Source organism: Martes martes (genome assembly GCF_963455335.1).
Source record: "Martes martes genome assembly, chromosome: 6".
Lineage (NCBI taxonomy): Eukaryota > Metazoa > Chordata > Mammalia > Carnivora > Mustelidae > Martes > Martes martes.
This window is the reverse complement of record NC_137893.1, coordinates 76,693,882-76,718,018: the sequence shown is the minus strand read 5'-3', so window position 1 is coordinate 76,718,018 and position 24,137 is coordinate 76,693,882. Positions and strand designations below refer to the sequence as shown.

The 24,137-nt window shown below is 36.2% G+C and overlaps 1 protein-coding gene across 2 annotated transcripts in view; it reads right to left on the bottom strand.

Moving 5' to 3' along the window:
• The window catches only part of TRDN (triadin), a 391,091-nt gene that overhangs the window by 285,502 nt on the left and 81,452 nt on the right, over nt 1-24,137 (bottom strand). For both annotated transcript variants that reach the window (XM_080806278.1, XM_080806279.1), the window contains exon 5: nt 7,917-7,976. In XM_080806278.1, the coding sequence (XP_080662404.1) occupies nt 7,917-7,976 (60 nt within the window). The remainder of the gene's footprint in view (nt 1-7,916; nt 7,977-24,137) is intronic.

Here is a 24,137-nt window from a genome sequence, read left to right as displayed (position 1 = left end):
GTGTTTCCTAATTACATGTTACAAATCGTTTTTGTTTTAATATGGAGTTCCTATCAAATTCTTCAACTGGTGCTGACCGAATAAATTTGACATTACAATAGCCCAATTAAAGCTGAATAATTATATACATTTGAAAATAAACATAGAAATGTCCAAGGAAAAAATTGTCAGTAGGAGTCAAGTCGAGATTAACAAAACAGGGAAAATGAATGCTTCATTAATTAGTTCATTCATTATTTCAATGTTTATTGAATGTGTTTCATGCATTGGGTACTTTGCTAGATGTTAGAGTCATTTTTAATTTGATATAAGCACATAAATTCAGAGCTGGTAGAAATCTGGAAGACCATTGAATGTGAATCTCTTTGTTTATAAATAGGAAAACACAGAATCACAAAAGGAACTGTCAAAAATGACCCAGAACAAACATGAGGACACACATAGCTCCTGCCCTGAAAATCTGTTTTGAAAATCAAAGAGATGAACAGACTTGCCCAGTGACTCCACAGGAAGGGGCTGCTAGCCAGAGAAAAGTGCTCATACAGAAGCACAGAGCTGTGAGATGTCAGTGGAGCCTACTTAGGCAGTGCCCAAACAGTGTGGCCGCCTAAGGCACAGCCAGTATGGGTAGGTCTGGGATGGGCTGGTGGGGCAGCAGGGGCCAAGTTGAGAATTGAGGGGGTTGAGGAGGAGGTTGCAGAGTAGGTAAGGTATGTGGGAAAGTACAAAAAGCTGGACATTTGTATGGATATCATTGATCATATGAGGAAAGTCTTCTACACCATGGTAGAAAATGTGGTTTTTACTTCTAAAGTGCTATAATGGCAACAAATGGGTTGAAGCCTGTGAGGGTCATGATGAGCATGAATTTAAGGAGTAATTCAGGGAAATCAGTTAAGAAATGACTATCTTAGGGTTGCCTGGGTAGCTCAGTTGGTTGAGTAGCTGATGATTGATCTCAGTTCAGGTCCAGATCTCAGGGTCATGCATTTAGGCCCTACCTTGGGTTCCATGCTGGGCATGGATCCTATTTAATAAGAAAGAAAGAAAGAAAGAAAGAAAGAAAGAAAGAAAGAAAGGGAGAGAGAGAGGAAGAAAGAAAGGAAGGAAAGGGGTAGGGAGGAAGGACTACCCTTATCTAATTGAGAAATGATTGTGGAGAAGATAGCAGTGGAAGTAGAGAGATGAGAAAAGGATAAATGATAGTAAAAAGGGAGTATGACAAGGGGCTGAGCAGGACCACTCTCTGTGTTGAGGGAGACCAAGATGTCTATGGCAGGACTGTCACTCAAATGTCTTCTGAAATGATGCATATTAAATGTCTACTCCAGGAGTGATGAGAGAGCATAGTGAAGACTATGGTAAATAGTTAGTGCAGGCCTCACCTCTAGGCATCCAGTTGTACATTCTGTGTCCGTCTGTGGACTGTACTTGAACTCTAGGCCATGAGTTCAATTGACAGCAATTCTAACCCTGGCTTATCATTTGAATCATTAGAAAAGCTTGGCTCAAACCCTGTCCTCACCTCCCAAACATTAATGGTCCCAAAATGGAGTCTGAAATGGATATATATATATATATATATCAGGCATGGTATACTTATTATATTATATTAAGTAATATTAAATTATTTGAATTTATTTATTTATTTAAATTTAACATAATTTAATATAATTTATATTATATTTAATATAATTATTAAATTATATCAAATATTATATTAAATATTATATATGTATATTTTTAAAACTATCCAGATGATTCTAAAGTCCATCAAGTTCATATCACCCCTGGCAACAATGACCCCTCCTTCTGCAGCTTGAATAGCATGGGTGGATAGTGATATCTACTACTGTGACCAGTAATAGAGAGGGATGAAGACATTCTGTGCAATGAAACTTAAAGTGGGCTTCAAATACACTGAGTGAAAGAAGTCTGTTAGTTATCCGTGTTAAGTCAGATGAGAGTTGTGTACAAGGGTCCAGAGACTTTTCACATTCTACTTCTTTAGTCTTCTCAAATATCAAAATTAATTAACCACTTGGGCTCTTAATTAATCGATGTTTTATATGAAATGTGAAGAGATTATCCAATATAAAAATACTTGAGGTATTCAGGTCATTCTCAAGTTTTTGATTTAAAGTACATGCACACTGAGTATGAATTTTTAATGGGTTTATATTATAATAACTTAAGGCAATTATGTCACTGTCTTGGCCACACATAAACGGTATCCTACTTCTAATATGACTAAACTCCTCACATAGTCTCATCAGGAAAAAAACAAAAAGAAACAAATGAATAAATATCTGGCTTCCTAAAATAAACCAAAAATAATAGAATTATTCCGATTAGTTCTGGTCCACTAAACAATGAAACCTGAATACTTCCTCCAACCCTGAATTCCCTAATAATAATTTTACACCTAACTTTGGCTATGCTGATGGCTAAAGTTTTATAAAAACTCTTATGACAATGTTGCTACAATAAATTTGGTAAATTTTCCCATTTTGCGATTCCTACCTTTAAATACTTATATTTTGTATTCAGCTACCAGTCCTTTCTAGTACTCTTGTTAAAGAGTAGCTCAGTGGTACGGTTATATAATGGCCCTTAAAAGTGCATCCATGTCTTAATCCCTGGAATCTGTGAATGTTACAATACATGACAAAAAAAAAATTAGCAATGCGATTAAATTGAGGATCTTGAGATAGGTAGATTATTCTGGATTATCTATGGGATCCCTAAATGCAACCCCATGTTATCTTTATAATAGGGAGTCAGAGGAAGATTTGAAGACAGAAGAGAAGGCACTGTGACCACAGTAGCAGAGACTGGAGTGATACATCCACAACCCAAGAAGTACAGCAGCCCTAGAAGCTGGAAGAGGCAAGGAACAGATTCTCTCCCATGGTCCCTGAAGTAGTTCTGCCCTGACGACAATTTGATTTGGACCCAGTGAAACTGATTTTAGATTTCTGGCCTCTAGAACTGTAAAATAATAAATTTCTATTGTTTTAAGACACCACATTTTTGGCAATTTGTTACAGCAACCACAGAAAACTAATACACCCATGACATGCCGTTTGGCATTTCTACCTGAAGAATAAGTACTGTCAGGTCTCATTTCTTATTTTGTTAAGTGTAGCAACAATAGCGAGGAGACTTAGAGGTGGATACATTTTATTAAGTATACCACGCCTGCTATGCAGGGAAGCCATCAAGCAAGACCAGTCCAGGCTCTATGGAAGTACAAGCAGATCAGTGAAGTTGATCAGCAGATTACAAAGTCCTAACCACGGGGGTTCAGAGAACAATTCAAGATTCTCCAGCTGTAAGAAAATTCTGCCATAGAGACTTAGACACAGTGGAGCAAAAAAGAAGAAAGGAAATGAGATGAAAGTTATAGTGGGAAAGCCACATGTTCTTAAATTAGAGAAATCCGAGATTAAAATTTGGCTCTACAACTTAATAAACATGAGACATGGAGAAAAATCATTAAGTTTAGATAAACCTCAGTTTTCCTAGTTTTAAATGAGATTATATCTACTATGTTGGATTCTTCCATGAAGATTAAGTGAAACATTAGAAAGCATAGATTAAGTACAGTATTTGTTTCGTAGTAGATAAAGGCTTGCATGAGATTTTTTAGGAAGGAAGGCACAAATACAGGGGTGAAGTGACAATAAAGGTAGTTTAGTGTCGTGTTACAGAATCTTGGGACGACAGATCTTAAGTTCCTTCAGCCAATGCTCAGATGAAGGTCAAGTGGTCCCAAATATAGGATGAGAAATAAAGCAGATAAGAAATTCACAAGGGATTGTCACTGACCTAAACACTAGTGATTAAGAAGACTAGTTCACTGATTGATAGTTACTGTTGAAATTAAAATTTGCCAAGAATTCTTTGAATGATTTCACATATACATTTCATAATCACTTAATCTTCACAACTGTATCATACCCATTTTACATATGAGAAAACAGAGGCAACAAAAATGAGTTAATTTGTCCTGGGTACACAGGCAGTAGTTCCTAAGTTTGGATTCTGACTCAAACTGGTTGATCCAAGACATTTCTAAAAGTAGGATAAAATAATGGTGACATCCTTCTTTGTCAAAATCATATACTATGCTCCTAGCTTACTTATTGAATAAACATGTCTGAGTGTTTACTGTGAGTCAGGGAAATAGTCTTTAACAACCATAAATTGGACCTTTTATTTATGACAAATAGCACTACTTTCTAGAATTCCCTACAATGAATGTATATCTTTTCTTCTAAATCATATGTATACATATTTATTTATACCTATGAAGGATGCCCAAACTGTGGACTGCCAGATGAAACTCTGACCAATATTTCTTGTCATTTGACATGTGGCTCTGCATTCCACAATGATCATCCCTTCATCTGAATTACTCATGGGCTGTGGTCTTTAGACTGCCTTACTCATCTCCATCTGGAAATTAGTTCTTAGAGGTTAGACAGAAATATATTCTAAAATATTTGGCTTTAAATATGAGTATATTCTGCAAAATCGTTTTAAGCTATAAAATCTTCCATTAGAAACCATCACCTTGGAACGGAATGAGCATTCTTCCAGTTAACTTCTGCCACAACAAGTACTCAGTGCCTACTTCTCCCTACTCACCAGGGCCATTTATATCAGCAACAACTCTGTGAATGGCATCTTGGTGATCCAAGAAAAGTTAAAATGTGGCTGTAAGTTTCTTTTATTTTTTTTTATTTTTTTTAAATTTTAATTTATTTATTTGTTAGAGAGAGAGCGAGCGAGCACAGGCAGACAGAGTGGTAGGCAGAGGCAGAGGGAGAAGCAGGCTCCCCGCCGAGCAAGGAGCCCGATGTGGGACTCGATCCCAGGACGCTGGGATCATGACCTGAGCCGAAGGCAGCTGCTTAACCAACTGAGCCATCCAGGCATCCCTGTAAGTTTCTTTTAAACAAATGTAATAGTCCACTGAATTGCTATATTAATTCAACTTAAGGTCACAAGTATGGACATTACTGTGAACATATTTATGAAATAAATTACAATTTCTTTTATGTAAGTAAAAACCAAGGTTAATTAAAAGGTAAACATTAACTAACATGTCAGAGCTTATACCTTAAAACCAAAATAAGTACTTATTACCAGATTAAGAATTAAAGGGTTTGCTCCTCAGTTCCATGAAACTGGTGTATTTCCCTTAAGAAAACCATCTGATAAAATGAACAGATGGAAAAAATAGGAATAAAAGTTACGTTAGCTTCATGAATTAAAATCATTTAAATAAGGTGATAACTATAAAGTTATGAAAAGTGGGGATCAAAACTGATTCATTGACACTTTAAAAATGAATTAGCATTAGATAGTATATTTACATGGAATGATTTTGGGGGGGACACCTGGGTGTCTCATTTGTTTAAACATCTGCCTTCAGCTCAGGGCATGATCCCAGAGTCCTGGGATTGAGCCCCATGTTGGGCTCCCTGCTTGTGTTCTCTTTTGCTATCTCTCTCAAATAAACAAAAAAAATCTTTAAAAAAAGATTTTGGAAATATATGTTTTCTGGGTCTATACATATTATGGTTTTCTGTATTCCATTTGATGAGTAAATCATCTACATGTAGAGTTCCAAGGCTCTCCAAAAGACTTCACACTCCTAAAACCTGTTCAAATATACCATATGAAGCCCTTAAAGGAGAAAAACAGAGAGAGAGAGAATAGAGTGTGATCTAGCTTCTATGGCTACCAAAATTTTTATCTCCTTCAGCTTCGCCAGTACTCACCAGCTTTTTAATTTTTTTCTTATTTTTAGTTTTTACCAACTTCTCAGGCTCAAATATTTGTTGGCATGTCTATAATCATCACAGACAAATAATACCTTGGATATATTCTGTCCTATCTTGTAAGAATTCAAATATTTTGATAAGAATTTAAATTCCTAAATATTCATCATATATAACCATGACTGATATGAAATGTAGCATATAGAAAACATATTCATCTACATATGTGAATGGTTATAAAACCACATTTATTTTTACTGAACTACCTGGATATAAAAACAGGCATTTATTCCACCTGGATGAGGAAACCAAGCAGTAAAATGGACCCTTTCATTCGTATTGACACATTAAAAACAGGGAAAGAAGAAAGTACTTCTAAAGCTTGTTTAAGTCTTGAACAGTTGAAGCTCTGGTTTCTCTTTCTTGTGAAATATTCACTTTCCAAAATATATTTGGTCTATTCGGGGAATATATTCAGGTACTAATCTCTAACCCAGGCTTTGAGAAATTTATTTTAAACTTCAGCCAAATTCACTGTTTTAATTATGCAAGACTCACTAGTTTAATAAGCCCACTCTACAGCCCACTGCTCAAAGTCTTTAACAGCAGGATTCTAATAGAGCCAGGTCCAAAATGCAAATGGTGCCATCTGCATCACCACATCCACTCCAGAAACATTGCTATTAAATTAATAGTACAGTCCGCAAGATAAAACAGCAGAGACTCCAACCATGTGGAACCAGTTGAGTTTCTATTTAACCTCCAGCAGATTGAAACACATAGCCAGTTCAGTCATGGCCAGCTTAGTTAATCCATACCCAAGAGCTGTGTCCAATTTCCCTGACCAAAGGAATTGGGGCCCAAAAAAAGGAAAGGGAACAGTAAGAAGACATTAGTTCCCTAAGTACAAATATAAATAGGTTTCAACTGAGTGAGTTTCACTGTTCCTGATTGTGTAAGGATTGGCTGATCAATCTGGCACAAACTCAAACATTAGGATTAAAAACATAATATCTTCAGAATGACTTAAACTCTTCACAAAAAGGAAGTACATCAAGTATATTAAAATGGCATTTTAATATATTCACACATTGGTATAATTTAGGGCTAAGTAGAACTTCTGTTATTTGAAACCTTACTATTTGCAACTTTGGTCTTCATTGCAGGTGATTTTACATTAGTGAGTAATGTTTATTATTTGCATAATAAGTATTAGACAAGATTCTATTTCTATCCAGAAAAAAATTATTTCAAATTATGTCCAGAACAGATATTTGTGTGACATGGAATTATGAGATTTTACTTTTTGCCCTGACTCACTTAAAAAGCATGCGAGGCTGATCATTTGGGGAATCCTGAGAATTATTTAGAAATATACCTTTTGAAATCTCTTGCTTCTTATATATTTCTTTCTTCTTTTTTATTAACATATAATGTATTATTTGTTTCAGGGTACAGGTCTGTGAATCATCAGTCTTATTCCTATACCTTTCTTTAAAGTTTTATGACTACAAGGGCGCCACTCCTAGAAAAGAGATGCTTATAAAATGAGCAAGACAATGCTGGCCATTATTAATATGCCTCTAATGCAAGACTGCAGTTACTGGATTCAGTTGAGTTGAAAGGAATATTAATCATCATGTTGTCACTGTCCATGTACCCCTTGAGGCTATATACGAAACTGTGGGGCTGTAGCAGTCTGTAGGGAGGCAATATAATGACTGCATTTCTGTTCCAATGATCTTAAAGGTACTGCATGGCATAAAAAATTCAAGGTTAAAAAAAAAATTGAACTCTGACTTATTACAGTAACATACTCTAAGAAGAAAAGTATTTACTAGTAAGTCAACAATTATATTTGCAGTACCATCTTAGAAGGAAAAACCTGTTGTAAATAATTTAAACATTGTCACAGATTTTGAAGTCACTTTGATTCCAACAATTAAATATTACTTATATATTTATACCTGGAATTACCTGAGAAGTAAAGGTACTCATTTAAACATGATCAAAAATGTTAAAACAAGGGAACACTCCACATGAAAATTTTCCTTTCTTTCATGTCAGTACACAAAATATATATCTTAAATAAAAATAAGAATAAACACATAATTAAACAGTTACCTTTAGTTAGTATTTTCCTTTCAGGTTTCTCCTGCTTTTCAGTCTTATCTTTGTGTATTTCTAGGAAAAATACAGAATTTATAATTTAAAAAACTCTGCTTGAAAATGTACAAAATGTAAACTATTGCTATGATCTAAACTTTAAAATTCTACCATGAAGTCTAAATTTTTCCTAAATCAAAAAAGTCATCGTAACATATCGCTAAATAAATCACTTGTTTATTGAAATAAGGAAAAAGTTGGATTTACCTCAAAATTAGTGTTATTTGAAAAAGATTAAAAACTTACATAAATGGGGATATGTTGTCACCATTTTCAGTGCTAAAATTGATCACGAACTATAATTATGTTTTATTTCAATTACTCTCAATACAATTAAGAATCCTTAGTAAGAATGTCATTTAGATTGAGGAAGATTTCATTTTTACATATTAAATTAAGAATTTGTGAAATGAACTGTAACTACCTAATAGGAAATACATCTCAGAAGTATTGACTCTAAGCTATGTTTATAATCAGAATTTGGCATTGCATTTAACCAATAATTACTGCATGCAGATATGACACATTTCATGGAATAAGTCAGTTGTTACATTTTTTTCTAAATATCAGGTTTTAACAAATATATTTAATTTGCTGCTAGCTTCAGTATACATACATTGCCAAGGCTTGGAAAATGAAGTTAATTGTGAATTTGCAGTTAATTTGGATAGACCTAAATTAGATATTAGAGTTTACAAATATGATTACTACCTCTGAAAAGTGACTTAATCTCAATAGTGTGGTTTTTCTTAGAAAAATGCTAATGAATTTTACTTATTTATTTATCACAACTTTATTTCACAGATGATTTGAGATGGTGCTAATCACTGTACACATTTTAAATTCTCCATTTGTAAATATGAATTTGCATTTTTGTAATTTTTCCAGAAGTCTAAGATCAAGACCAACCATTGGAAATTCCTAAGTATCTCCAGAAAATACAGTGACTTTCACCTGCTAAGAAGGTAACCATCACTATGAAAACTGCCTCCTTGCCTGCCCCATGAATCCCTCATCACACTATTTACAGGGCACTCCTGCACCCTTATCCCATCCCTGACTTTGATATGGCAATAGAGATACAAAAGAGTTAAGATACTTAATCAAATCTCTGATAAAATTTCTCCAAGTTTCAAAGAAAGATCTTCAAAACCCAACGGGATCCATTTTTTTGGCTTCTCTCGTCATTTTTTTTTTTTTTTAATCTCTTCTCCATAGGTTTCCAGATCCTACTCCATGTGTGTGTGTTTGTATGTGTTCCAGATATCTGATGGTAATATCAAACCTTTCTGAGTTGGGTGAATCATTATTTGGGGGTAGGGCGGGCTGTTCTGTGCAAGCTCTAGTACTTAGCAGCATCCCTGGCCTCTACTTGTTAAATGCACATAGCTCCTCCCCTAGTCATGACTATGAGAAGTGTCTTTAGACATTGCCAAATGCCCCCTGTATGGCAAAAATGAGCCCCCAAGAAAATGCTCAGTTGGCTCACGACAGTATTTCTCTTGCTTATCCTGTGCTCTTGGTTTCTAGAGTACTCCTAAAATTATGAAACGAATAGTGTTGCACTATAAATTATCATATAGAGGTATATGTAAAGAAAAATTTGATCTGTTTTTAAAGAAACATGCCTTATTGCAAAGGCACTGTAAAGTTGTATCTTATAGGCTATAGACAATAAAGCTAACATAAGCCTTGTTTAACACACACACACACAAAGGATTTATATCTGGGGGCTCCTGGGTGGCTCAGTGGGTTAAAGCATCTGCCTTCGGCTCAGGTCATGTTCCCAGGGTCCTGGGAAAAAAACCCGCATCGTGCTCTCTGCTCAGCTGGGAGCCTGCTTCCCCCCCTCTCTGCCTGCCTCTCTGTCTGCTTGTGATCTCTATCAAGTAAATAAATAAAATCTTAAAAAAAAAAAGAATCTATATCTGTAGAACTGTCTAAGAATATGAGATAACCAGCCTAATCCCCTTCACTAGCTAGACCTATACTGCCCTAGGCAGTAGCCGCAGGATTTACGTGCATATTAAGGTTATGATATGCAGCTCGTCCAAATTGAGATGTGCCGTAAGTCTAAGTATATACTGGATTATGAAGATTAAGTATAAAAAAGAATGTAAAATATTTCATTAATGATTTTACATTAATAACATATTAGAATGATATGATTTTAGACATATTTAGTGTGATCATTTTATTTGTGTGACAACTTGGTTAGATTACCGTCCCAAGTCATTCAAATGAACACTAATCTAGGATTTGCTGTGAAGGTATTTTACAGAAATAATTAAAATCCCTAATCCATAGACTTTAAATAAGCAGATGATTGTGGATCATGAGGTGTCCCAGAGAGAGGAAAGAAACTCTGTCTGGGGATGAAAGCTTTCATCCCTGCCCATGGATCCAAGTTTGCCTGTGGTCCTCCCTGCCTGACTGCTGTCCTGTATGTTCTGACTTGCTTGGCCAGTCCCCACAATCACACAGGTCAATTCCTTGTAATGAATTTCTTAATACATACATGTATCTGCATCATCTCCTACTGGTACTCTTTTTCTGGTTGAGCCCTCACTGAGACCCTGATTAGGTTAAATAAGACACAGGATTAAAATTAATTTCATATTACTCTTTTTACATTTTATATGTGTGGCTACTTGGAAATTTAAGTTTCATATGTGGTCACATTATATGACTATTAGTGCTGGTTTAGTCCTAGGAGTGGGCAGATGACCTTTTTAAAACCTTAGCTCATCCACAGGGTTAAATCTTTCACAAGTGAAAAAGCAAATTCAAAATGTCCCTGTCTTACTTCCTCCCTTCTATTCAGAACAACAGAGGCTGTGGAGAAGATTGGTGCCTTGTATAACTCAAGGCAATAAAGCAAGTTAACACGCCAGAGATTTAGAGGAATCTTTGGATATGCCAAGGGAGTCACCTTTAAGGGCTAATTTCTTACTCCTCATAAGGGTTGATTCAAATGCAGAAGTGGGATGAAATTTTCTAAATTAAAAGCTTACATTATATGCTATATTCATTGTGAGACAAGAAGGCTTTGAAATCGTCATTTAGAATAATATTTTTCCTTTAGAGGTAGGCATATGTGTGTGTATGCATGTGTATGTGTCTGTGTGTGTTCTGCAGACATCTGTTGGCCACTCAAAAGAGCAAAGCAGCGGTTCTACAGCTCCTACAGGAGGATCAGACCTGAGTTAGGACTTTCTGCAAGTTCAGGTGTGAAAGACCATCCTGGCTTGGTAATCCTGTCAGAGCTTCCTAGCCTAACTTCTTCTTGAGAAATTCACTGGATGGGGTGGTGGTTTGTGGTATTACACAACCCATGTTGGTCAATGGCTGTGTTTCCTGCAAGGAAGTTTGCAGATCAGAGAACAGACATAAGGAGCACAGCAGGAGGCACCCGGGCACCCTTTAGCTCTAGCTCTTTCTTTCTTTCTTTCTTTTTTTAATTAATTAATTAATTTATTTGACAGAGAGAGAAAAAGCACAACCAGGGGGAGTGGCAGACAGAGGCAGAGGGAGAGAGAGAGAGGGAAAAGCAGGCTCCCCATGAAGCGGAGAGCCCAATGTGGAGGTCCATCCCAGGACCCTGAGATCATGACCTGAGCCAAAGGCAGACACTTAACTAACGGAGCCACCCAGGAGCCCCGCTCTAGCTCTTTTGTACACAGAAGTATCTCATCAGAAGGGAATGAGCTCTGGATTGTGACCAGAATTGAAATGACCAGGAGTCCAAAAGACAAATCTCAACAAGATTGGTATCAAGAACACCACTCATGAAAAGGCGGGGTGGGGAGTATGCATTGCCTCCACCATTTTCAAAACCCATGGGAGGGAGGTAACCCAACGGAGGAAGGTGAATCTCAACATGTAGGCTATACTTCATAGTAAGTTTTTCTTAAGAAAAAATAAAAATAAATTAAACTAAAGAATCAGACTGAAAAAATGGCAATGTATTTCTGAGTATTTGTTTTTTACTCTATGGTAAACGGAACTGACACAACACAGTTCTGTAACTCAGACCAATCTCAAGAATAAGATCCTAATATTTTATTTCCCTGATTCTGTACTTCAGCGTCATATAAAGGACAGCCTCATTGCTTTTGGCAGATCTTCTTATATTTCTCACAAGGGGCAGCAGGGGTCATGGATTAAAATAAACACACATGCACACATACAAAATAAAATCTTTACAACCCACAGTGAAATATGATGACTTACACAGACATATTTTGATGGGAACATCATCAACTAATCTTTTAACTGATGATGCCTTGAAGACCATTAGTATTTCTATAGCAGCAAGCGTAGATTATACAGCTAACCTTGTAAAAGTATACACACACCTGCATTTCTCTGCTGAGAGAAGACAAAGAAATCTATTTCTTGTAATTCAAACTTAAGGATCAATTCAATCTCTTTCTGCATGTTTTATTGCAATGTCGCATTTTCTTCGGGGTTGGATTCTATGACTAGCGTTATTGCCTGTGGCCATCAGATGCCTGAAGAATCCAATGAAGCCTGAGCACATGAGCCACTTCTGTCTGCTTACACTTGAGCCAGGAAATGATAACCATTCGGGCTCCTGTCCAACTGAGTAACAATGTGCTACCAATTTAGACTTCAGAAGGATATTTTTCTCATAAGCAGATGATGTTTGATTTGTTCCTCTCAACTACTCTTTCCAGCTAAGAACCATTTGTATAAGAATGTAAAATTAAATTTTAAAAGATTCAAGTCACTAAAAGATTCAAGTCACTAGAGCTTTATTGCCCTATGGTTTTCAACAAACTTCCAAGAAAAATGAAATTTCTTATATTATATTTATACTAGTGTGTTTAATATTTTCCATAGACTGGTAAATAACTCCATTTTTTTGGTAATAGGACAAAAACGTATACTTGCATAAAATTGCATTTAACAACATGACACTCTTTAAGAACAGTTCACTTAAACCTGCGCAAGTCCTGGATGCAAGGGACAAAGGTCAAAGCAGGCACTATTTACCTCCAAACGTATGTGCATTGCAATTAGATTAGCGTCCAATGTATCTGAAGACATAATAAGTCTCAGCATCAAATGCCAGTTGAAATCATAAGCCATTTTGGTAACTGGTAAACCTTAAAGATAGTTTTGTGACTTAGAAGGCACAGAGGTCAAAGCATCTTGATCCTGGTGTGAGAACGCCCAGGAGCCCTTAAGGATACAAGTTTGTATTTGAATTTTGAAGATTGGAGATGGGAAAAATATCATGGAGAAAGAGTAACAACTATCTCAATGTGTCAGGAGGCAAAAGGAAATTCCTTTTTCTACTGAGTTAATTGGTTACCTTGCCCAAGAAGAGTGAAGCATTACTCCACTGATGTTTACTGTGTTGGAAATAGGGTAAGGGCACTAAAAGATTTACAAAACGGGCAAGTTATTTCCACAGTACGTGGGAAGCATATTCCAAACTTTTTCACTACTTCTGATTTCCCTCTACAGCTTTTCTCCAGATGTACAAGGAAGTACGAAGTACGAAGATGAGACGTGGAAAAAAAATTAATGTCTCCCTTTTTAGATTCTTACTTTTATTCATCTCCCACTCTAAAACTAAAACCATTTGAAGTCATTAGAAAACTTGATCACACTAGGCTTTAAATGCCTTTAAAAATTTCTTTCATTTAAGGAACTCGGAGAATTTTAACTTTGGATTTTATGCTTTGTAATTCAGCAATGATAACAAAGAAGTATACCCTCCTCACCAGGCTGTTTATTTCTAAAGTCCAAAACCAAATAAGCAATGAGGTTAGAGGCCAATGTCTCTGAAGACATGTGAAGTGCTGGGAAACAAGAAGTGTAGATATAATAATTTATTATGTTGCTGAAAATAAGTAAAAATTAGTAATATGTAGATTTTTCATTATTTCTGCATTGCAATGATCATTAAATGATTATTATAACAATTATCATATGAGAGATCTCATAAATCTATGCTATTCTAATAAAATTAAAATATGCATTTTGTTAGGAGAATTAAACATAGATAATTTGTTAACAAAACTATACAAAAATATAGTTATCTCTGACATGTATTAAAATATAGCTTAGTATTTAAGATAATCGTGCTGGAATCCATCTACCCAAATGAAATCTGATTCCTTCACTTACTAGCTATACAACCTTCATTTCTTCAAAATGAGGTTCTTAATAATATCTCCCTCATAGATTTACAGAAGGATTAAAATAAGTTAAAATGTAAAGAATTTAGAATAGCACCTGATTGTCAAGTAGCATCTTGTAAGCATTGGTTATTATTATTATTATTATTATTTTAAAGACTTTATTTACTTATTTGACAGAGAGAGGGAGAGATCACAACTAGGCAGAGAGACAGAGAGAGAGGGGGAAGCAGGCTCCCTGCTGAGCGAGAGTCTGATGCAGGGCTCGATCCCAGGACCCTGGGACCATGACCTGAGCCACAGGCAGAGGCTTAACACACTAAGCCACCCAGGTGCCCTAAGCATTGGTTATTATTATTATTACTTGTCTCTTTCACTAAATTCTAAATTTGATGAGGTCAAGAGTTATGTCTTTTTTGTTCCACATTAAATTTTGAGTGTACAGCAATGATGGCTATCATATACTAACCATTTGATAAATATATAATAAATTTTAAAAATAAATATTTAGGTAGGATTATGACTTACAAGCTCTTACATAACTTAGAAAGTGATAGTGGATCATATCTCACCTGTTCTTTATGAACCTACTTTCGATTTAAGTACTAAAATAAGTATAGTTGAAAATTCTGAGAAAGTAAAATGTTGCATTTCTAATCATTTTTACCTGTTATCAGAAATCCTGGGTAAAGTTGCAGAATTTTACTATTTATGGAAATAAAATAGTTTGAAAGTTATTCTGAAACTGCAACACTTGTACAAAAATTAGATTTTTTTTATAATGTCTTTCTGGAACACTGAAAAGCTATATAATAATCAAAGTAAGGGTATTGAGTATTTTTATTTTTTTAAATAACAGTACTCAATACTAGTACTAACACTAATTTTTTTTTAAAAGATTTTATTTATTTATTTGAGAGAGAGAGAGAGGACATGAGAAGGGAGAGGGTCAGAGGGAGAAGCAGACTCCCCGCCAAGCAGGGAGCCCGATGCGGGACTCAATCCCGGGACTGCAGGATCACGACCTGAGCCGAAGGCAGTCGCCCAACCAACCGAGCCACCCAGGCGCCCGACTAACACTAAGTTTTAATACTAAAATAGTTTTTTAACATTTTGCCTTATTTCAAAACTTACTCATAGACGTTTATATAAAAAGTAAGATAACTCTGAATTGAATATATTATACTTGTAATAAAATGTTGACAATTAAATATCATGTCTATTTCATTAGAAATAATTGGGAGTAAGATATGAAAATAGTACATGCAACTTAACATATCTTAAAGGAAGGGGTCCAAAATTTCTATCCCCTTGGTTCTACATGTTAGATACTATTGCGGCTCTCTAGTATTCCCTATTGAGGCTTATGGTATTTTAATGATCATCTGCATTCTTCTTTGTCTGATGGCACTTGAGAAAATACTTATAGTATTTTATTTACAGAAATAATGAAATTTTGGCATCTGTTATACATATTTATGCTGGACACCTGAGAAGATAAGTATAGATTTTAGTGATCCTTTTGGTAGCTTAAAATGGAACTTTTGAGTGTAAGGGAGAATTCTCTGGTTCTCACAGTGTATTCTGGATTCCCATAGGAATATATAATTATTGAATGGACAAAAATCTTTAAAACTTCTCCAAATTAGAAGTGAAGATTCATTTCATTGGCTTGATTCTCCATCTTCATCTTTAGACTGTTTAATTTTATCAATATATAATCGTCTTAACTCTATGTCTCCTATAGTTCCAGTGGTAATCATAGATCAACAGATTTCCTCAAGACTCCGACATCAACTTTCAAATACAATTTGGGAAGACAGGCCATGGCACTTAAAAATGGGAGGGTCACTAGCAGCAGCAATCAACAGGACATACTAAAATAGATTGTGCTAAATGATTCCTAAGAATGACCTTATTTTGTAGTGAAGTCTTTCTGAGTTACTTTGTATGTTGCATGTATTTTACTTATGATAAATAGTTTTTATCTACTTATAACAAAGCTTATTGTTGAGTAATTAATTTATAATTTCATTTAGGATTAACATGGCCAATTTAAAGCATATAATTTTTCTCGATTAACATGACACTGTTAACAAATTTAAAATATTATCAACTCAAGATTTTAAAATGACAGACTCAAGAAGTTAAAAAGCTAATCTCTGTCACCAAGGCAACCATCCTGATTCTTTTATTTAACAACCAAGTTTATTAAATTATTATGAGTGTTCTGGATTTCAGTGAATGCTTTTTATCATTGTATTTTCTCTATATATATCAAAGCAGTAGACAATATGAAAAGCCTTTTTACAATTTTTCTTATTTTAATATTGAAAATTCAAATCATTCGTTTGAACATAGAATCTCGATTTGTAAGATTTTGCCAGTTGTGATTAGGACACAAAAGTCTAATTATGGTGAATAACCAAGCAAGTCTAGTTATCTATTTAGTGGCTAAGTAAGAATTGTTATGGGGAAAATGTTATATTAAATTCTCAATATTTTAGAGAAACATCCTAAATGATGTGTAGGTATTTGTATTTTCTATGATTTTTCTGATAATTTTTCTGTTCTAGTTATAAAATTTTGAGGAAAGCACACTACTGACCATCAATGAAGACCATAAAGAGGAATATTTTCTTTCCCCCAAAGCTACCTAGTGTTTGTGATTAAGTTGGCAAACACTTCAGATATAGTGATAGACAAATAATCAAGAACAGTGTCCTTCGGGGATGTTGAATGCCATAAACATAAAGATGTTTGGACCTTAATTTTGTTAGATTTGATTACTTGGTAGAGTTTTGTAAAATAAGCTCAACTTCATCAAGAAAAATAGTAGTAGCAACACCAGATAGACTTGACCTCTACAAAAAATTTTCAAAATAAATATGATGATACCTGTCCAACCTCATTTTTGTCACTAACTTAGCAATCTTAGATTAATCCATTTTTCTTCTTTGAATTGTATTTTCTCCATTTATAAAATGAGATACTTTTTCCCATGTGTTCATAAGCCAGGATGAGGTGGAAATGATATGATAACAAACAATAGCTTTTATAAGATAATCAGTAGTAGACTTTATGGATTTGGATGATGTTTTGGGCTGTGTTTGAATGTGTGTTTCATATTTGATGATATACTAGACAAAATCAATGTGGTTGTACATCAGAGCCATCTGGGGAGATATTGAAATGTATTCCTGAGCTACAGCCCAAAATTAATCAATTAGTCTCTTGTGGTGAGGAAACTTTTAGGGGTATCCGATTTAAAAAAGCTCTCAGGTGATTTCAGAACCACAGTCAGAAGTAGGAACCACTGTCTAGACCTACATTTCTCAAATTTTAATGTGCAAATGAGTTGCCTGAGGATCTTCCTAAAATGCAGGTTTTGATTCATTTGGTCTGGATGAAGCCTGGTTCTGCATTCCTAAATCACTCCCAGATGATGCTGATGCTGCTTGCTTGGAGCATACCTTGAGTTGCAAGCTGTAGTCCAGACAAAACTCTTGGTAAAAGTATTAATATATGACATCACAATTGAATCAAAATATTATAGCTAGAAAGAACCTGGAAATCAGTAAAATCCAGCCTCTTTACTTTATGGACGTGAGAACTGATAGCCACCGGGGCTAAGTGACTTAACCATAGCAGGTTAACCGCAGGAGGGGAACCAATGTAAATACCTTCTCATCACATTTCTTCGAGTCTATCTCAATTACGTTTAAAATGTTGATGTGCTCAGCTGATGAGCATCAATTGTCAATAGTTATTCCAATAGTCTAGGGCAATATGACGGTGATATTAATCTAGTTTGCACTTTATTATTCATGGTTTGGTACTTTTTTAATGGTAAATTTATATAGAAGAGCAGTCACTATGTATAAATAATAAGTGCAATTATCCACTTATCTTTGACTCTCTCCCTTCCTGGTGTCACAATGGATAAAATCACTCATTTATAGAATTAATCATTTGGGTTGCAATGGTTCTCACCCAGGTTGAGAGTTAGAAACACATTGGGGAGGTTTTGAAAATACAGCTGCTTAAGGCTTGACCTCTGGAGATTCTGGCTGGGTAAATCTGAAGTGGGAAGGGATCTGGGGTTCCAAATTAAAAAGACATCTGTGGCTCACTTGGTAGAATTCATTATTGTAACTGCATATCTCCTCTAGTTTCAAGAACCAATCCTTTTCCCATCTCAGTATAAAGAGTTTGGGGGATGCCAACCACACTCTTTACTCCCAAGGGTGGGTCTGTTCCTTATATCTTGACAAGGAGCATGCTGCAGGTCTCTGGCCAGCTGATTGGTTCTAAGAAGGGTGTGTTACTCGATACAAATCAATGAGAGACAACTACATTGTTTTTGCTGAAATAGTTGAGGAAAGGCACAGCCTCCTCTCCTGAGTTACTGAAGTAAAATACCTTGGGCATGACGCTTCTGGCCATCATAATTGCCAATAGGAGAGGAAAGTCTGCCTGAGACTTAAGCAGATGAAGGAAAGCAGGGTCAGGAGCAAAGACAGAAGATGTACCAATCATGTTATTAAAAAACCTGTATCCACGGGGCGCCTGGGTGGCTAGGTGGGTTAAGCCTCTGCCTTCTGCTCAGGTCATGATCTCAGGGTCCTGGGATGGAGCCCCGCATTGGGCTTTCTGCTCAGCGGAGAGCCTGCTTCCCCCCCTCTCTCTCTGCCAGCTGCTCTGCCTACTTGTGATCTCTCTCTCTCTTTGTCAAATAAATAAATAAAATCTTAAACAACAACAACAGCAGCAAAAAATCCTGTATAGAGCCATCCCTGAAGCCAGTTTTACTCTTGCATCTTTCAGTCACTCAAACTGTTGAAGTATCCTTTCCAGTAAGACAGATTGAAATCAATTTTGGATTCCCATCATTTGAATCTAATGCACAGAGTTGAGAAATACTGCGGAGATTTCTGTTTTGCCTTTTTTTTTTTAATTTTGTTTTATTTTTCAACAAACCATCCTAAATGAAAATACATAATCTGGACTATGTAATACTTTAAGCCATCTGTATTCAACCAACACCACATTTTTTATGACTTTAAGAAAGGAAACCTACATAACTGGAGAGAATGGAGTCTGGAATAACAGCTTCTCACTCATACACTTCTCCATTACTTATCTAATCTGATTTACAGATAAGACTGAAGCAACCCTGAGATCAGATTTTGGCGCCAACGTCAAGGTGAAGAAGAAGTGCCTCTGAGACAACTCAACTCCGGCCCAACCATTTTAGGTGTTTCTTGTCGGCGCAGGAATAATGTCAATGCTTTCTTTAGGATGTTCTTTCAGGCTCTGGTTTTACCCATTGTTATCTGTACCTACTATTATTTACCTCCTTCATCCTGGTTCTAGTTTGCTTGTCTCGATAGAGACGAGCTCTTTCTAGTAGCATAAGATACAAAAGGCACCAGGGGTGCTTGAGTGGCTCAGTTGTTAAGTGTCTGACTCTGGCTTGGGTCATGATCTAGGGGTCCTGGGACTGAGCCCTACATTGGGGTCCCCGCTCAGTGGAGAGTCTGCTTCCCTCTCTGTCTCTCCTCCTGTTCATGCTCTCTGTCTCTCAAATGAACTTTTAAAAATCTTAAAAAAAAAAAAAAAGATTCAAATTTGCCTAACCCAGTGGATCCAGAGTTCACTACAGCTGCAACCCCAGGAAGAAGTGATTCTCTGCATCACTGACCAGCTCTTCCTTCACCTCAGCCACCTCAGACTTCTTTATTGGGAGTCTACTTCCAAGCCTGCTACCTGGGCTTTGTCCGCCTGCCATTGTGGGTCTGATTGATAACCAGAAAAACAGGCAAAAGATAAAGCAGCGGATTCCTTGTACAGCCCAAGGGAAGATGCAGCACGGCAGCTGTGGAGTTGAGTTTGGATCCACGCTTCCTAAGCAAAGAGGTCCAAAGATAAATGCATCTATTTAACAAGGTTACTAGGGCCTACCTAGTAACCAATATTCTGAGCCTATGAATTTTAACAAGTTGAGTCACCTTTCCGTTTCATCTCCTTTTTTCACTCACCATATTTTTCAGGCCCTTAATGTTCAGCCTGGTGTAAGCCACTGAAGCTGCCAGGAAAGATGGATGCAATGAAATCTCCAGCACGGAAACTTGTCCATCTATCTTACTCCTGATGACGTGATACAACCTTCTCAATGGCCTAATCCTAAAGTCTTGAATATTTATGATGCGCAAATTTCCTGGCTCTTCCTTATTCACCCTGACTGCGAAGAGCTATTGTGAGTTTCAGTCAAGTGAGAAAAATACACAATGAAAGACCTGAGTTTAAATTTACTGGGTTCTTTTCAAGCCAAGGAGCTTTAAGGAAATTTAAAAAACACGACTATAAGGAGAATGTAATTTGTTTTGCTCTAAGTAGAGAAGAGCCTCTTCTGCTGTTGACATGCGTCGGGTACAATCTCACAGAATATCAGCCTTCATACTTGGGTCCTGTTCAAACTTGAGAACAGATCCTTGTTTCAAAGAGCACATAATTAGGAACCAAGGAAATTAACCTAACATAGTGAGGCATCTAGTTATTTCCTATAAGGCAAGCCATGATTTAACATTTAAGGCCACTATTCTGAAATTGAAAAACAGTTCTTCCTTCCCAAAAAACTGAGTGTGCATAGATCCAAATGACTAAAACTATTCTTTCTGAACTTTAAATCTAGATGTCTGAAAATGACATTATAAACATCTTGTTAGGGGACCATTATTGTCTTCTAAAATTACATATTGCAAGGAACATAACTGCTGTAATGATTATTCTTATAAAGAGTTACTACAGACCAAGGTTTAACTAAGAGTAAACTGTAAAAAGGAGATAAGTATATTCATTAGGTTGCACTTGGAAATGTTAGCACAAAAAATTAAAAAAGCTCTATATCCACTAAATAATTGCACTCTCTTACAGAGAATTTACCCAATCTGAAAAGTTAACATCACATAAGTACCAATATAGAAATATGAAAGCAAAATCATACTAGGTTTGTGATAAACCAATACTTTATGTTTGAAAAAGAAACAGAAAAATAGCAAAACCTGTTATGCATGGAATTATATGTCTAACTTTGCTTTAAGAATACTGGATTTCTCTCTCTCTCTCTCTCTCTCCCTCCTTCTCTCCCTCCATCATTGCCTCCCTGACTTCATCTCTCCTTCTCTGTATCTGTGTTGGGAAGTCTGTGATTAGCTTCGACTTGGGAGTATTTATGAATTATTAAGAGAATTAAATTTATGTATTTTTATTATATTTCTATTTTTGTCCAAGATTGTTTATTCATTTTCAATATAGTTATCGTTATTCATATTTTCATCCTCTTTAAGTTTGGTTGTATATGATCACTTCATCATTATCAAATATACAATGCCCAAGTTATTTTATCTAATTTATTATCTGAATTACTCATCTATTCATTAAACTCTTTTTTTAAAAATTTTTAATAAACATATAATGCATTTTTATCCCCAGTGGTACAGGTCTGTGAATCACCAGGTTTACACATTTCACCCATCATAGCACATACCCTCCCCAATGTCCATATCCCCACCACCCTCTCCCGTCCCCCCTCCCCCCAGCAACCCTCAGTCTGTTTTTTGAGATTGAGTCTTTTATGGTTTGTTTCCCTCCCGATTCCATCTTCTTTAATTTTTTCTTTTCCTACCCCCCAAACCCCCCACATTGCATCTCCACTTCCTCATATCAGGGAGATAAGATGATAGTTGTCTTTCTCTGATTGACTTATTTCGCTAAGCATAACACACTCTAGTTCCACCCACGTTGTCACAAGTTGCAAGATTTCATTTCTTTTGATGGCTGCATAGTATTCCATTGTAGATATATACCACATCCTCTTTATCCATTCATCTGTTGATGGACATTTAGGTTCTTGCCATAGTTTGGCTATTGTGGACATTGCTGCTATAAACATTCGGGTGCACGTGCCCCTTCGGAGTGCCACATTTGTATCTTTAGGATATATACCCAGTAGTGCAATTGCTGGATCATAGGGTAGCTCTATTTTCAGTTTTTTGAGGAACCTCCACACTGTTTCCCAGAGTGGTTGCACCAGCTTGCATTCCCACCAGCAGTGTAGAAGGGTTCACCTCTCTCCGCATCCTCGCCAGCATCTGTCATTTCTTGACTTGTTAATTTTAGCCATTCTGACTGGTATGAGGTGGTATCTCATTGTGGTTTTGATTTGTATTTCCCTGATGCCGAGTGATGTGGAGCATTTTTTTCATGTGTCTGTTGGCCATCTGGATGTCTTCTTTGCAAAAATGTCTGTTCATGTCCTCTGCCCATTTCTTGATTGGATTATTTGTTCTTTGGGTGTTGAGTTTGCTAAGCTCTTTATAGATTTTGGATACTAGCCCTTTATCTGATATGTCCTTTGCAAATATCTTCTCTCATTCTGTCAGTTGTCTTTTGGTTTTGTTCACTGTTTCCTTTGCTGTGCAAAAGCTTTTGATCTTGATGAAATCCCAATAGTTCATTTTTGCCCTTGCTTCTGTTGCCTTTGGCGATATTCCTAGGAAGAAGTTGCTGCAGTTGAGGTCAAAGAAGTTGCTGCCTGCATTCTCCTCAAGGATTTTGATGGATTCCTTTCTCACATTGAGGTCCTTCATCCATTTTGAGTCTATTTTCGTGTGTGGTGTAAGAAAATAGTGCAATTTCATTTTTCTGCATGTGGCTGTCCAATTTTCCCAGCACCATTTGTTGAAGAGGCTGTCTTTTTCCCATTGGACATTCCTTCCTACTTTGTCAAAGATTAGTTGACCATAGAGTTGAGGGTCTATTTCTGGGCTCTCTATTCTGTTCCATTGATCTATGTGTCTATTTTTGTGCCAGTACCATACTGTTTTGATGATGACAGCTTTGTAATAGAGCTTGAAGTCTGGAATAGTGATGCCACCGACTTTGGCTTTCTTTTTCAATATTCCTTTGGCTATTCGAGGTCTTTTCTGGTTCCATATAAATTTTAGGATTATTTGCTCTATTTCTTTTAAAAAGATGGATGGTATTTTGATAGGGATTGCATTAAATGTGTAGATTGCTTTAGGTAGAATAGACATTTTCACAATATTTATTCTTCCAATCCAGGAGCATGGAACATTTTTCCATTTCTTTGTGTCTTCCTCAATTTCTTTCATGAGTACTTTATAGTTTTCTGAGTATAGATTCTTTGCCTCTTTGGTTAGGTTTATTCCTAGGTATTTTATGGTTTTGGGTGCAATTGTAAATGGGATTGACTCCTTAATTTCTCTTTCTTCTGTCTTGTTGTTAGTGTAAAGAAATGCAACTGATTTCTGTGCATTGACTTTATATCCTGACACTTTACTGAATTCCTGTACAAGTTCTAGCAGTTTTGGAGTGGAGCCTTTTGGGTTTTCCACATATAGTATCATATCATCTGCGAAGAGTGAGAGTTTGACTTCTTTGCCGATTTGGATGCCTTTAATTTCTTTTTGTTGTCTGATTGCTGAAGCTAGGACTTCTAGTACTATGTTGAATAGCAGTGGTGATAACGGACATCCCTACCGTGTTCCTGACCTTAGCAGAAAAGCTTTCAGTTCTTCTCCATTGAGAATGATATTTGCAGTGGGTTTTTCATAGATGGCTTTGATAATATTGAGGTATGTGTCCTCTATCCCTACACTTTGAAGAGTTTTGATCAGGAAGGGATGCTGCACTTTGTCAAATGTTTTTTCAAAATCTATTGAGAGTATCATATGGTTCTTGTTCTTTCTTTTATTAATGTATTGTATCACATCGATTGATTTGTGGATGTTGAACCAACCTTGCAGCCCTGGAATAAATCTCAGTTGGTGGTGGTGAATAATCCTTTTAATGTACCATTGAATCCTATTGGCTAGTATTTTGGCCAGTGAGAATGTCCGCATCTGTGTTCATCAAGGATATTGGCTTGTAATTCTGTTTTTTGATGGGATCCTTGTCTCCCATCTGGTTTTGGGATCAAGGT